The sequence below is a fragment of the Pseudochaenichthys georgianus genome, chromosome 18, assembly GCF_902827115.2.
Source record: "Pseudochaenichthys georgianus chromosome 18, fPseGeo1.2, whole genome shotgun sequence".
NCBI classification, from domain to species: domain Eukaryota; kingdom Metazoa; phylum Chordata; class Actinopteri; order Perciformes; family Channichthyidae; genus Pseudochaenichthys; species Pseudochaenichthys georgianus.
Window position 1 is genome coordinate 6,549,618 of NC_047520.1, and position 15,401 is coordinate 6,565,018.

Below are 15,401 nucleotides of genomic sequence, written 5' to 3' on the forward strand. Positions count from 1 at the left end.
ACACACACACACACACACACACACACACACACACCTCAGCGAGCAAGTAATGGACGGGGATGTGCAGGAGGCAACCAAGTTCAGGTTATGCAAGGAGGCCAGCTCCATGGCAACTGAAATGAGTCACTGTTGATGTCAGAGAAGTTTGGTAACACTTTTATGAAAGATGGCAGATAGCAGCAATGATTGATGACGCTATATCAACAGTTAGTTTGAATTCTGAAACGTCTGTTCGGGTTGTTCTTGTGGCACTTTTACTGGTTAATTATTGTCATTTTGACAGTTTGTGCAAAATGGATCGAGTAACATGTTGGTGACAAATTGTAGGAAATCAGTTTTGAGGCAAGCCTGAGTATTCAATGAAGCCCTGGTGAACTGTTTTATTGCAGGACTTCTGTTTAAGACTTGGGAATGTCTATTTAGTGCTGTTTACACACACACACACACACACACACACACACACACACACACACACACACACACACACACACACACACACACACACACACACACACACACACACACACACACACACACACACACACACACACACACACACACACACACACACAGAGATATGATGATGAATGATCAAGAGAAGAGTAATGTAACTCCTATGAAAATGTTGAAAAAGTGCTCAAACTTCACATGTGTGCCAACAGTCCAGCCATGAAGACATCTACAGGACAGTTTTGAGATTTCTTCAAATGCTGTTGCCATGGCAACACAACGCTCACCATGAAACACGGTTTTCTCATAACTTCAGTGAAAATGCTCGAAATGGCCCAAAACTTCACAGGTTTGGTAACGATGCAGCCATCAACACATCTAAGAGTATTATGGGGTGTCATCAAATGCCATTGCCATGGCGACAGATAATTCACCATCAAGTTAGTTCAAAAGTTTTCAGTTCAAATATTCTGCTGCTTTCCCAAGCCTTTTTACTTTCTTTTCTCTTCTTAATACAAATTCATTCACTACTACTTACATCTGATATTGAACTCCTTCAGCCTATTTTCAGCTGCAGAACCCATTCAACTATTACATTATTCAGCTATTTCAGGACATCAAGGCTATACATGTTGTTGTTTATACCTTTTTTTTTTTTAAACCTTTTCTTTGAAATATTAAGCTTTTTCAGCATTTTCAGCTAAATTCAGCCATAAATGTTCACAGTTTACAGCATTCGCACACATTTTCTGCAGGAAATGCATTTTCTAGTTCATGTCGTTGCTCTGATATTCATTATCAAATTTAATCAACAACAAAATCAGGATTAGGTGATTCGAAAACACTCACCTATCAGCGCAGAGACCCTGGCAGTGGGGTCTTTGGCAGGGTCTTGGCTGTTTCCATCATCAGGGGCTCCTGCTGTCTCAAAGGATGGGATCTGAAAAGAATAGTTTCCTGATGAAGTCAGGCAGGTGAACCTGGGTAGAATGATGCGTTTTAATTACAAATAATGTTAATAATGTGTAGGTTTGTTTACTTAACATTCATCTTCTTTTATTCTCTTCAATTATTGAACACATGACATGGAATATGTCTCTGAAGGATTGTCCTTTTGAGTAAAGTCATCACTCCCTTGGGAACACTTCTACATGTTTTCACCTCCTCAATGCCGGCCTGCAGAGGGATGTAGAAAGATGGAAAACCAGCTTAAACCGGTCCCCCCCCTGAACACACACATGTCTTAGAGCCGTGTTTCCCATTTTGACTCTGTGACACCCCCCCCCCCCAGAGGCTGCCTTCTCCTGTAGCTGCGGGCTAACCCACTGCTGCTCGGTGTCTGATCAATTAGGGATAAGGCTGCTCCCACTGAGAGGGGGCTAATCCTCTGTGATTGGCCCCCGGGGGCCCGCCTCCAGCTGCTGGTTGGAGCTGCTGCCATTCAGAAAGAGGCGACAGCAGGTGAAGTCGTTTTTGTCGCCAAACGCTGCACATTACCCAGCCTCTACAAACAAAGTACAATCCTTTACTGGGTTATAAATATGGAAAGGTTTAATTAACACAGCCGAATCAAAACAAATACTACGTTTTCGTGGCATGGATTTATAAATATTTTAATGCAGAATTTCATAGTTTTTGCAATATTTTGACACAAGCAGAAGAGGGCCTCAGTTGAAGTCTTTGTTGGGATTATTGTGTCTGCAATATTTGTATGGGTGTTGTTTTTGTTATGAGGTGTTTCTCTGTTCATCAGTGAGCTGGTTTTCGCTGACATGCAGTGCATCACACACACTACATATTGGCAGTGAAACCTCACACCCCTGAATAACTGTGAATTGTTAATAAGATAACGAGGGCTTTGTAATCATTTAGCAGATATTGATTAAAAAAATCCATACATCTCAAACATTTTAGACCAAAAATCTTAATTAAGGTTACTACTCCTGTGGAAAGTGCAGCTTTACTTTATAATGATAAGTCAAAACAAGTGACTTTATCAAGAGACCATGTGGCCCTAAATGTGATTCTGATGGACAGTGCTGAAGTTAGTTGACTTCAGAAAGCAGTCACTTTAATTTCACTTCTATTTTCAAGTCACTTCACTCAAATCTGTTTGGATACATTTCAGTATTTCTTTCTTTCATTGCTTTCTATTCTTTGGAGAGAACGCAATATTCAGATTATGCAAATTCACTCCAAACCATTTTTTTAACGCTTTGCTGGCATTGATGACACGGGCAGAGTTGGCCAATGCGCCCTGCAGGTTGAAATATATGCAAGTATTTCAATGCGGTTCTTCTGAAACTGCATTAGAAATACCTTGAGCAAAACAGATTTGACTCTTCTCTTTTGTCCTTGGTGGCTTCTAGGTTTAGTAAATCTTACCTTTCAAGAGCACTGAAGGACACTCTGTAGTTCTTCCTGTCCAACACACAGACCAGAGCGTTCAGTTAAATTGTTTGAGGCAACATTTCTTTTTCTTCAAAGACATTTTTCAATCATTTTTCTTCAAAAATATTCTGTTGGTGTTTATACATTTTAAGAAATTAGAATATGAAATTATTTCAGTTTAATCCCCAAACTGCTTCTGCTGTGTTGGGTTTTACTTAGAAATCTGATTTGCCAACACAAAAACATTACATTTGCAAGGAATTAAATATGGAGCTGAGGGTGGGATTATAAGGGCAATAACTTTGGGTTTAACCGCCTCATAACACAACATGTCCATAATGCATCCCATCATCTAACCCTGGGGCCTCAGATCATGTGAAATGAGCCTCTGGGCGGAGAAGGAATACACAGTGTGCCAGTGGAGCTGCTGCTGTAATATAGAGACTTCAGTGCAGATATCTGTCTGAATGACTTTAATTAACAGCAGGCTTTGATAAGGACTGCCTCAAGAGTTACTCACCTGAGGGGGAGACCTCTTCTAGCTTCTGATGGAGAACAGACAAAGTGTTAAAATAATACCAGCTCTCCTTTTCTCCACCGTTATCTTTTAATTGAGGTCATAATGACAAAAAAAACCTTTCAAATAAATGTCGGATTGGTTCTATCTTTCTGACATAAAATCCCATGAAAAGACAAATCCATCCGAGGATGTATTGTCAAGGTAATCCTGATGGAGTTCTGTAGCAGAGGGACAGTTTTTATTACAATGAACAAGCTGAATAAAATGGAAACCAATCCCCATGTAATATGCGACGAAATAACTTCATTTTAATAAAGATAAAGTCATCCCGATGCACCTGAATGCCTCTTTTATGTGTATTAAAGGCTTATTGGGATGAAAATGAAGTTATTTGGCATGGAGATACGGTATACTATTCACAAATCTAGTTGGTTCTGGTCCTCTGGGGTTTTGTAAAAATAACTGTTCACACCTCTCGGAAAGGACCACATGTTAGAATAGGCAGAGACACGTCCTGATCTTGATTAAAACGGTGTTCCTCTCACTTCCCCAGGTGCCGTGTTAGTGTTCCCCCCCGAGGCGGCGCTTCCTGAAAGGCCTCGCCGTGAAGGTGTGACATATGTGAATATTCCTGTTAGTCCTACATCCAAGAAGCAGCTCAACTACATGGAGCTGGAGCTGCTGGAGCTGGGCCCCCGAGGGCCCGTCGCACACCCCCCCCCTCACAGTAAGGACACTTCTCTGTAGAGTAATAATGATCCTACCTTATCCAGATGTGATCAACAGTCAGCAGGGCAAAGTCCTCCTGTGGAGAATATCAAGGAGAAGCTTCAGATACACATTTCACTTCAAATATTCAATACTGAAACTCAAGTAGATCTAGAAAGGTCTACTTTTTGCACCAAACTAAATATGTTTCCAGCACAGTAAGTAAAGTAATCAAAGCAAAGAATGTCTGGTCAGATTCATAAAACAAATATCTATTGTTTTTGTCACACTGTTACACTATTACTTATTTAGGTCTGCTTGTGTTGGAACAACCTTCAAATCCGACTAATTGGACATGTTAGGATTTCTCAAAGTAAGATACTAAGTATTGTTTCAGCACAAAAACATTTGGGAATTGTAGGCAGCAGTATTTCCTCCCCTTAGGGTAGTTGTAGTTTTTCAGATGTTGCATTTCTGTTATATGCATATCTATCTTCTTTTAACTGATAGCTCGTCCATACTTTACTTGGCTTATACTCCTTCTATAAGACACGTTTATTAAATCCTGCTACACTGCACTGTAAAACAGCAGAGCCGATGGACACGCTGTAAATGCCAATCATCATAAACTAGGAAATCATGAAGGCCTGTTCATGCAAGTCCAGATTGCCATTTAGAACATCGTAAAAGATTCATGAGAATATTTAATGAGGACCTTAAATGGATTAGATGCAGGAAGACCTTTGAATGCAAAGGTTTGAACTTGAAGAAAGTCCGCATCCTGAGTCGATTAAAACTAAAGTAAAGGGGCCCCAGCCGTGGCCCCTGTCTCCGTCCGTCTCATGTTCCTGATCTGCGTCAGAAAGTCGCTCGAGATAACACGATTGTTGGGTAATTCCATTTCACTCGTTCAGCGTTAAAGGAGTGGAGCTGAAAGACAGCTGAGTCCTCGCCATGGAGACGCCGCAGAGTGCTAATTGACATACAGGTCGCTGCCTCAGAAGGACAAGGAGCTCTGAGAGGGGTTAATGTCTGATGTCAGCAGTATAGTTTATATCCCAGCATGCGGCCACATTAATATATCACGGGGGAGGGGGGGGGAAAGAGGTGACATGAGGGGAATTTCAAGGCTTTAACGGAGGCATTTGCATATTCTGCTGCTTTGTGTGGCCAGAGTCGCATAACGTAAGACATCAGTTGGCCTCAAGGGCAGAGATACGTCTCTCTGAACATTTGTTACATCTGTCATCAGTTCTCGGAATTGGATTTATTTTCCTCTCACCTCACAAGAATGTGCTTTACCCTTTTTAAATGGTGAGGGTTACGATTGCACTGACTAATTATTTCTTTTTTAGCTAAAGAATGTCAGTAAATAGTAACACAGATTTTCATTCCAAGAGTACGAGGTAAAGATTTCAAAAGCCTCTTTTTGCTCGAACAACTGTCCAAATCCAAAATATATTCTGTTTATTGCTATTGAAGATTTAGAAATAGAGCAAGCGTTTACTTGTAGGAAGGTAAAACCCATGTACCCAAAGATAGAACTACTGGAAGAAACGAGTTATTGATATTCTTATTAAACGGGTCACATTTAGTGAGTGATACATGTAGCTGTGTCCTGTCTTTGTGATAAGCTTAGCATACTTTATATAGCTGGAGCTTCATTTGTAACATGATTGGACTCAATTTCACATTGAGCTCTTGGAGTATTTCCCAAAACTAAATTAACAATTTAAAGATCATTCAGTATTTAGTCTCTTTAAATGCATTCATTCCTCTTTGGGTAAGAAAAAAGAATCGTAAAATGTGTTTAAAGGCTTTCATATTTAACTCTTTGTTGTTCCTTTTAATTAATGAAGTTTCATACCCCTTAGTGGCCATATTAGACTGAGTCCCTTCACCTTAGCACTGACATCATGACGAGCTGGTGGAGAGGTTTAGATATAATAGTAGTTTCCTCATGTTGCTCCACCATGATGAGCCAGATCCTCTCACAGTATGTGAGTCTGACTGCAGAGTCACAGGGCAGAGAAAACGTAAATGTTTGTCTGTTGAATCGTCCAAAGGATCTTGGAGCCCCAGCTTGGAAGAGAAACACAGAGGATATTATTTTCACAGATCAGGCTGTAAAGGATCCAAATGAAAAGCTCCCACTAAAATGCTAATTCTGTGTCAATCCACGATCATCATTCTAGCTCGCTTTGTTGTGCCCACCCTCGGGCCTCCTTCTGGTATAAATAGGAAGGTGGCCCGGCAATCTGCTCCCATACAATATAACTTTTCTTCAGCTATTCGTAGAGCCAGTGGGGCCCAGCGCTTAGAGGGCTGCGCCATTACTCATAGAAGCTGGGTTACAGTTAGCTAACCCCAGTTCTATTTCGTATATGGCTTCGCCCTCTAAGGCTATCGCTATTGGGTTAAGGGCGAAGCATGATGTAGTCTGCGCCCCACTGGGTCCGCCCGGCACTAGAAGCACAGACACACCTGCTCAATAACACATCCCTGCCTGTTGTGCCATGCGTAATGGCCCGTCACTGGAACATAGCAAACATACCTGTTTTCCTGACGGGGTGAAGGCTGGAACAATACATACTGACCGCTGTGAGAAGTAGAGACGAAGGTCCCACCTCATCATAGAGGGGGAACAGCCGCTCTCTCCGCGCCAGCCAGGTAGGAGAGCGCTCAGCTGGATCCCTGACGTTACTCACTCTAATCAGACACTTCGTACAAAGTGTATTAGAGGAAGGGGAACATCCCTCTCCTACGAGGGGAAAAGGCCGCTCTCTGTGTGCCGAGAGGCGCTCAGCTGGCTCCCTGACGTCACTCACTCTGACAGGACACCCAGTACGGGGTGCGTCATAGAGGAAAGGGAGACATCCCTCAAATACAATTGAATAAATGAACAGGGGGAAGACCAAGATGCAGCCGTGCAAATATCTTCCACTGACATTCCTCCGTGCAAAGCCGTGGAGGAGGAATTCCTCTGGTGGAGTGCGCATTAATGTTCTCCGGGGCTCCACCGAGACATACGCCTGCGACACCGCCTCACACTTTTAGGCAAAGGACTGCGAGGGAGTTTCCACACGCTGCATTTCACTCCGTCTCTCATCATGCGGCGCGTACACGCCCAGAGGATGAGAGGTATGTGTATGCTGTCCACACGAGGCGTTATAACGGTGCTCGTGAATTTATTATGACCGTGTGTAGGAGGCATATCTGGGACAGAGGAATGCCGCGAGCTCTGCAGTTTATAAACCAATAGGTTTAAAACAGCAGGCTTCTGCAGCGAATGAACCACCTCTGGTGTGTGTCCCTGTTGGAAGAGACCCCGGGGGATCATCACGTGACCAGCTGACGCCAACGCCGAGCAGCTGCGTCACGGAGAGGGCTGTGTGGGTTGTGACAGGCCGGAGGAGAGCTGTCAGTTCCTCCACTCGCTGCCACGAGAGCCGCGCTCTGCTGGCTGAGTTTATCTTCTTCCAATTTCTTGTGAAACCCAGGCTTTGACAGATGCGATACGAGATGTACCGTCTGGAAAGCGACTTCCTCCCTGGAGCGAGCCAGCAAATAGCAGGTCGTCCAGAGGAAACCACACTCTCATCCCTCCTCTGTGTAGCGGCTCCAGCCTTCTCTACACAGAAATGGGAGGAGCCAGGAAATATCCGACGGCAGACGATTGTCTGGTCTGATATTCCCTGAAATGAGAAAACGCAGGAATTTCCTGTGTTTCGGGATGAGGGGTACGTGGAAGTATGCATCCTTCAGGTGGAAGTATGCATCCTTCAGGTGGAAGTTCATTGCAGCACCTGTTTGATCGTCAGCATGTGGAATACTGACAGATCGAGGATGTCTCATTGCCCCAGTCTTTTTCGGGATTAGAAAAATAACGGGAGTGAAAACCCGTGATTTTCCTCCCTTTGAGGAACCCTGGAGATATCCTCTTCCAACAGGAGTTCCAGCGGCTCGGATTGGAGCGCAAGACATAGCTTCTGGGAGGACAGGAGTGTTTCCTGTATCCCATTGAACTGAGGGGGGGGATAGGCGAACTGCAGGACGTACCCTCTGCTGATCAGCCTGCTCATCCATCTGTCCATCAGACCCGCGCGCTGCCACTCTGAGAAAAACTCTGAGAGCGGGCGCACGTGCTCGAGATGTGTTTTTGGTCGTCATGGTGACGAGCCACGCCAGAGCCCATTCCGCCGCTGCCCGTGAGGCAACCCAAGGCGGGGGCCTCCACACGCTGCGTCTCACTCCGACTCTCATCATGAGACGCGTACACGCTCAGGGGATGGATGGAGGTGTGTGCAGTGCTGCCCCCATGAAGCGTTATAACGGCGTTCCTGGGTTTATTAAGGCCGTGTGTACGAGGCGTATCTCGGACAGAGGAATGCTGCGAGCTCTGTAGGTTAAAACCGGCAGGCGTCTGCAGCGAGCCCTGCTGTCTACTTAATCAACAGATTAGTGGCAGCCGGCTTAATTAGCGAGCTCTGCAGTTTATTAACCGATAGCTTAAAACTAGCAGAATTCTGCAGCGAGCCCTGACGCCGTGGCGCTGCGGGCGCTGCCGCTGGGGCACTCAGCCTCCCGTGAGGCGAAAGGGCTGCGAGGAAGCCTCCACACGCTGCGTTTCACTCCGGCTGTCATCATGAGGCGTGTACACGCTCAGGGGATGAGTGGCGGTGTGTCCTGCCCTGTAGGCCGCCGCGGCTTTGTTGTCTGTGCGAATCAACACATGCTGATTCCGCAGCAACGGGGCAAAGTGCTGAATTACACTCCGTACGGAGATCAATTCCAGCACATTTATGTGGAAAAACATGTGACATGCACGTTCCTCCCCACCCTGAGAGAGGGTGAACACCGAGATGTGTGACGTAACTCTGCCCAGGGGAACCCCCTCTGACAGGACGTGGGGACTTTTCCAGTATGTTAAGTCTGAACCCACGGACAGAGGGATGACCACCATGCGCATCTTCTGTCGTATGGGGTCGATGCGGAGGCTGATGAACCACCTCTGCAGTCTCCTCATGTGTAGGAGACCCAGGGGCATCACCACGTGACCTGCTGCCATCATGCCGAGCAGCCGCATCACGCTGCGTGGTATGACACGTTGAAGGAGAGCTGTCAGCGTTTCCACTCTCTGCCGTGAGAGTCGTGCTCTCATGCGGCTGAGTTCAATTCCACCCCCAGGTAAACAATACTCTGGGCTGGAACAGGACAGCTCTTTTCCCAGTTGATCATGAAACCCAGCTTTGACAGATGCGATATGAGTTGTACCGTCTGTAAAGCCGCTTCCTCTCTGGAGCGAGCCAGCAGCAGGTCGTCCAGGTAAAAAAGTACTCTCATTCCTCCTCTGTGTAGCGGCTGCAGCGCCGTCTCTCCACACTTTGAAAAAGTACGAGGAGCCAGGGAATAGCCGAACGGCAGACGGCCTATTCCCTGGAATGAAAACCTCAGGAATGTCCTGTGTTTCGGAATGATGACACATGGAAGTAAGTGGGTCTCATTCCCCCTGTCTTTTTCGGGATAAGAAAATAGCGGGAGTAATACCCCTGATTTTCTTCCTCCTGGGGAACCCTGGAAATAGCCTCTTTCAACAGGAGTTCCCGTAGCTCTGCTTGGAGCGCAAGACACTGTTCTCGGGATGTTAGGCATGTCACCTGTATCCCTTTGAACTGTGGGGGGGTGGAGGCGAACTGCAGGGTGTACCCTCTGCTGATCAGCCTGTGCATCCATCCGTCCACCAAACACAGGCGCTGCCACGCCGAGAAGCACTCTGACAGCGGGCGTGCCTGTTCGAGATGTGTTGTGGTTGTCATGACGACGAGCCACTCCAAAGCCCTCGAGGCAACCCAAGGTGGGCCTAGAGCGAAAGGGCTGTGCGGAGGCCTCCACACGCTGCATATCACTCCGCCTCGCATCATGAGACGTGTACACGCTCAGAGGATGGATGGAGGTGTGTGCAGTAATATCCACATGAGGCGTTCACACTGCTCTCATGGGCTTATTATGACCGTGTGTAGGTGGCGTATCTCGGACAGAAGAATGCCGCGAGGTCTGTGGTTTAATAACCGAAGAGTCATAACCATCAGAAATCTGTCGCGAACCATGCCGCCTACTAATCATCAGATTGGAGGCAGTTGGTGTAATTATTGTGCTCCGCAGCTTATTCATCTATAGATTAAATAGCGCAGGCTTTTGTACCGAACCCGGCTGGCTATTAACCGACAGGTCATAGGCAGCTCCCAGGGTGGGGGATATGTGACACACATTTGTAACTGATGACTCAGACCACGTGTTAGGAAATAAACAACTTTTATTTCGATCACACTGTCAAGGTCGGTTTTGTTTTTTCGGCGGCTCTCGTGGAGTAGCCGCCGAACGGGAGTACCTCACTCCCCTCTTACCCCCCCCCTCTCTGGTGGGCCTGTCTTACCCCGAAAAATGCCGTCAAGCTCGGTTCCAGAGCGGGGGTGGTTGGGAAAACCTCATCTGTGAAACCCTCCACCTTGGTGAAGGGGACAAGGGAGGCCACCGGAGCCCTTAAGCTCCTCGGGTTCGCCGCTGCACCTTCCTGATACCGCCTAATGGCGGGGAAGCGCGGCCAGATCGGATCACTCCTGCCCGTCTGCACCCGGGAAAACACGCCCGCCATGTCATCCAGAGCCACCCTCTCCCGTACTCGTGGAACGGGGAGACCTCTACATGCTGCTGCCTGCCGATTATTTCCGGCAGCTCCAGCATGATGCCTCCCAATGCCGGTAGCGCCGTGGCCACGGAGAAGGGGACCACGTGCTCGACCGCCACCTCTGACTCTCGCTCCGACCCCGTCTCCCCCGTCCGGGGAAGAGGGGAGAGCCGCATGGCGAGCCCTGGAGGGAGGCGGGGAAGGAGTCGTCCGACTCCTGCCCCCCACTCGCCTCCATAAACAGGCTGTCCTGGATGGGCACCTGCCCACCCCAGACGTCTTCCTCACCCGCAGCAGCTAGGGCGTCCGCCCTTTGCTTCCTGTCGGATGAAGGAAGACGCACACAATGAGGACATGCGACCTGCTGGCTGAGAGCCGCGTCCGCGTGCTCTGGCCCCAGACAGGCTGCGCATATCGGATGCAAATCATAGCTCATAATGTAGCCTGTATTGCACGAAGGGCACATACGGACACACTCTTTATTGCTCATGCTGTTGCTTTCTCGTGCTTCAGTAAACTGCTGGTTGCTGAAGAAAAGAGGGAGCAGATTGCCGGGCCACCTTCCTATTTATACTGGAAGGAGGCCCGAGGGTGGGGCCCACCTAGCGGGTGGGCGTGGACTACAAGTGTTTCAGTGCTGCGCGGGGGCGCAGAGGGATAACCCAATAGCGATAGCCTTAGAGGGCGAAGCCATATACGAAATAGAACTGGATTATCCTGATCCCACCAGAGCGGTGGATTACCAGAGCAAAATGTACTGTACCATTTATTTAAAAATATGTTTCAATATAAATAAGATGGCAAAGTTTAACTGAAATAATACACCATTTTTAGCCTTCATGGCAAATCATTCTTCATTTTTTGCTCACGTTTGTGGTGGCCAATTTTGTTTTCAACCAAATGTTGATGACATAAATGTTTATGCTCATAAAAGTATCACAACAAAGATTTTCAATCACAAATGTAATTTAGATTAAAGAAAAAATATCTTCAACAAAAAAACTGTCCATCACCTTTCAAAAGTAATTGCGGACAATAGATGTATGCAATGTGGTCTCTTGTCTTCCTTGTATCATTTTTCATGTCCACTAGATGGAGATCGGTAGGATTAAAGCACTGATATTCAGGATCTAGTCATCTTGAAAAGTCTGGATCAGCAGGGTGATCCTATCCTGAACTGCTTTGAACTACAGGGACAAAATCTGTCCGACTTGTCTGATCCTGGATCACAAAAAATGGGATTTCAAAATCTGATCGGACCTGATTGACATTACATGTTTTGAACTCCTGGGCCCTGAAGAACATATCTTTTAGACTAATGTCACAGCAGGATTTGGAAAAACTTGTCCATGCTTTTATCTTCAGTAGACTGGACTACTACAATTGGTGTCTTCACAGGTCTCACTAAAAAATCTATTAGAAAGCTGCAGCTGATTCAGAACGCCGCTGCTCGAGTCCTCACTAACACTAAGAAAGTGGATCACATCACTCCTGTTCTGAAGTCTTTACACTGGCTTCCTGTGTGTCAAAGAATAGATTTCAAAATACTGCTGCTGGTTTATAAAGCACTGAATGGTTGAGGCCCAAATGATATTAACGATCTCCTGCAAAAGTATGAACCATCCAGGAGTCTCAGGTCTTCTGGGACGGGTCTGCTCTCTGCTACAAGAGTCAGAACTAAACAAGGAGAAGCAGCGTTTAGTTTTTATGCCCCGCCCATCTGGAACAAACTCCCTGAATCCTGCAGGTCCGCTGCAACTGTTAATACTTTGAAATCCAGATTAAAAACGTATCTTTTTGAGGCTGCATTTGGATGAGTTGTTCATATTCAAACTGCAGTATGGCTTTTATCCATGTTGTGTTTATTTTATTATCTTTGCTTTTAAATGCCTTTTTATAATGTGCTTCCACTATATTTATTCATAAATGTCTTTTATTTTATTTTGTAAAGCACTTTGGGTTGCCGTGGGCTGAAAAGTACTGTCTCGCCTTGTAGCAAGTCAAAAGGCAAAGTGTTGAATGTCCTCAGTGCTGAACATTTAAATGTTACACTTCCTGTCTCTCACTTGAAGTCAAAAGAATCTCTGTGTTGTGTGTTGAAAGGAAAGAGCTCCAGCAAGTACGCTCAGATCGACATCACGGCCACAGAGACGGCTCACAGGGTGGGGGTGCAGCACGCTCTGGGCCGGGAGGAGGGTCTGCTCACTCTGGAGCTCCGGAAGAAGGGGACCCCTCACTGAGGTCTCCATCACTCAGCTGAGGGTCCCAGCAGGAGACCAGCATCCCACATCAAACTGTAAAGACTGCAGGAAGAATCTGTGGGGGGGGGGGGGGAAATGTATTCTGTGTTTCATCCACTCCTCACATAATGTACACGGTCCATTTCCCTACGATCAGCCGTCACAACACAAGGAGCAACTTTTGGGGGGGGGGGGGAGATGTGCCTTATAAGCTGAGTCACCAGCCCCCATAATTCCTAGCGCACTCAGGACATCCCTAATAACACGCTGGTTTTGTCTGCACATTGTGCACGGTGACTTTTTACTGCTGCCTGGGTGCAAACAACCGAATAGTGTTTTTATCATAAGAACAGAATCTCAATGCTGCGGGTTCTCCGTGCTCCACACTTCACATGGAGCAGGACTTACTCTGGAAACGAGGCCGGTGGAATCCCTTTACTTTTTAGAACACATTCTGTCTCTCACTGCCATTATCTGTCAAAGTTATAACTCATTTGATGTATTTTTAAATAACTTTTTTTACTCACTTATGTGGTTTTACATCATATTATTATTATTCCTACTTTTGTGTGTGCACATAGGCATTTTGCTGAAAGAAAAAAAAGCTATATAGAAAGTGTTTTGTAGATGTATGTTGGTCTTCTCTGATGACACGCTGTTTTGATATCTGTAAATACATCTTTCTATTTTGGTGATGTGGATTGTCATAAGATATACATGTAAAGACATAATGTACAGAAAAGAGTTCAAGGACAGGGCCTTCCTCTTGAGGCGCTATATCTTTCTTAGAATACTATTTTTCTTGTATATTATTTATATCAAACTGCTTTGATGTGAACATTCAGTTTTCTCGAGCCACAGTAGATACCACCCCCCCCCCCCATGTACAGTTGGAAACAATATGATAAAAGGCAGCCTATAAACTGGTGTGTGTCTTTTCATTCCAAATGATGATGAAGCTTTTTCATTCACCTCCACAGCACCACAGCTATTATACCGGTCACTGTAATCTATGCATTCATTTCACATTTCTATTAGAAATAGATTTATTATTTAGTATATTAGATGTATTATAATGTCATAAAAATTGCATAATATAGCACGATGCAAAACATGTATTTGATTAAAAATGTCAGTTTGGCATTTTATAAGAGAAAAATAGTCTTAATATATTTAACTATACAATTTGCATAAAATATGATATGCCAAAGTATGTCATAAAAAAGTCATAACACGTGAAGTGCATTATATCATAATCATCCGCAATCCTTTCATAAAGCTCCACTTTCAATAGCTCACATTACACTACTTGGCTGCTGGGCCATCTAACCCTAACAAGCATCTGTCAGGTTAGAAATGACCATTTTAAAAAGCAACTGGTTGCATGGCAACTAGAGTTAAGCCAACGAGTGTCTCAGGAATTAAATTCTAGTGCTGTTAGCTTAAGTTAGCCATTTAGGTGGGCAACTCAGCGGTGAAATGTGGAAGTCAGATGGAAAATATATTTAATTACGGTTTGTGTGCACTTTTTTATTGAATCGTGTTTGCTCCCTTAAAAAATAATCATAATAACGTACAGTATGTATGTCTCTGTATGGACAGTGAATCAGTACCATGCAGGCCAGTGGAGACTCAGTGTGTCTGCAGGAAGGATCCAGAAGCCCCATCTTGGCATAGCTCTGGAAGAGAAACACAGCACATTACTTTCACAGTGTGTTTCAGATCAGGCTGTAAAGGGTCCAAATGAAAAGCCCCCACACAGGAACTGTTCATACTAATTGTCTCACTCTCATGATGTGTCGTCTGCCAGCTCAGAGACATGATGCGCGTTGACTCGTCGTCTCACAGTCCCTCGCACTCGGACCTCCACTCCTCTGACCTGGAACCGAAGACCACAGGTCAGTGGAGCGTGTCCAGGAAACTCATGGAGGCCTACTCCTTAACCGCAGAGGAGTGAATCGTAACTGGCCGTGTCTTTGGTCAAATATTGATACAAATAAATGATGTTAATGCCATCGAGGAACTGTTGGCAGTATTTAATTGAACTATGCAGATCCACAGACAGCTTGTGTGTAAGTGCAGACCCTGATTGTGATGCAGTTTAGTTCTTGTAGGAGGACCAATATCTCCCACTGTGCCGACCGACAGTGAATGTACCACAGGCCTAGATCAGGACCTGTGTTTTGATCAACTGTAGACTCAAACCCAGGATAAAAAGAAAAAGGCGCATTCATTTTACAAATACATGTGACAAGTCCTAAAGCTTGCCATTTTTACATGACCTGCATGTCTTGCTTGGATTAGTCTTGACTGACTCGAGATGTAAAATGCTAAACATGCTTTAGTTTAGAGTCTAAAATGTAGCTATCATGGAGCATGCCCCCACAACCAGGCTGGTGATTATTCA

At 45.5% G+C, this 15,401-nt stretch overlaps 1 protein-coding gene across 2 annotated transcripts in view; it reads left to right on the plus strand.

Annotated features, from left to right (window-relative positions):
- LOC117463364 (protein Dok-7-like) overlaps positions 1–13,917 on the plus strand; it is a 40,692-nt gene extending 26,775 nt beyond the window's left edge. For both annotated transcript variants that reach the window (XM_034105566.1, XM_034105567.1), the window contains 2 exons: positions 3,915–4,088; positions 12,858–13,917. In XM_034105566.1, coding sequence (XP_033961457.1) covers positions 3,915–4,088; positions 12,858–12,994 — 311 coding nt within the window. In that variant the 3' untranslated portion in view covers positions 12,995–13,917. The remainder of the gene's footprint in view (positions 1–3,914; positions 4,089–12,857) is intronic.
- The last annotated feature ends 1,484 nt before the right edge of the window (positions 13,918–15,401 follow it).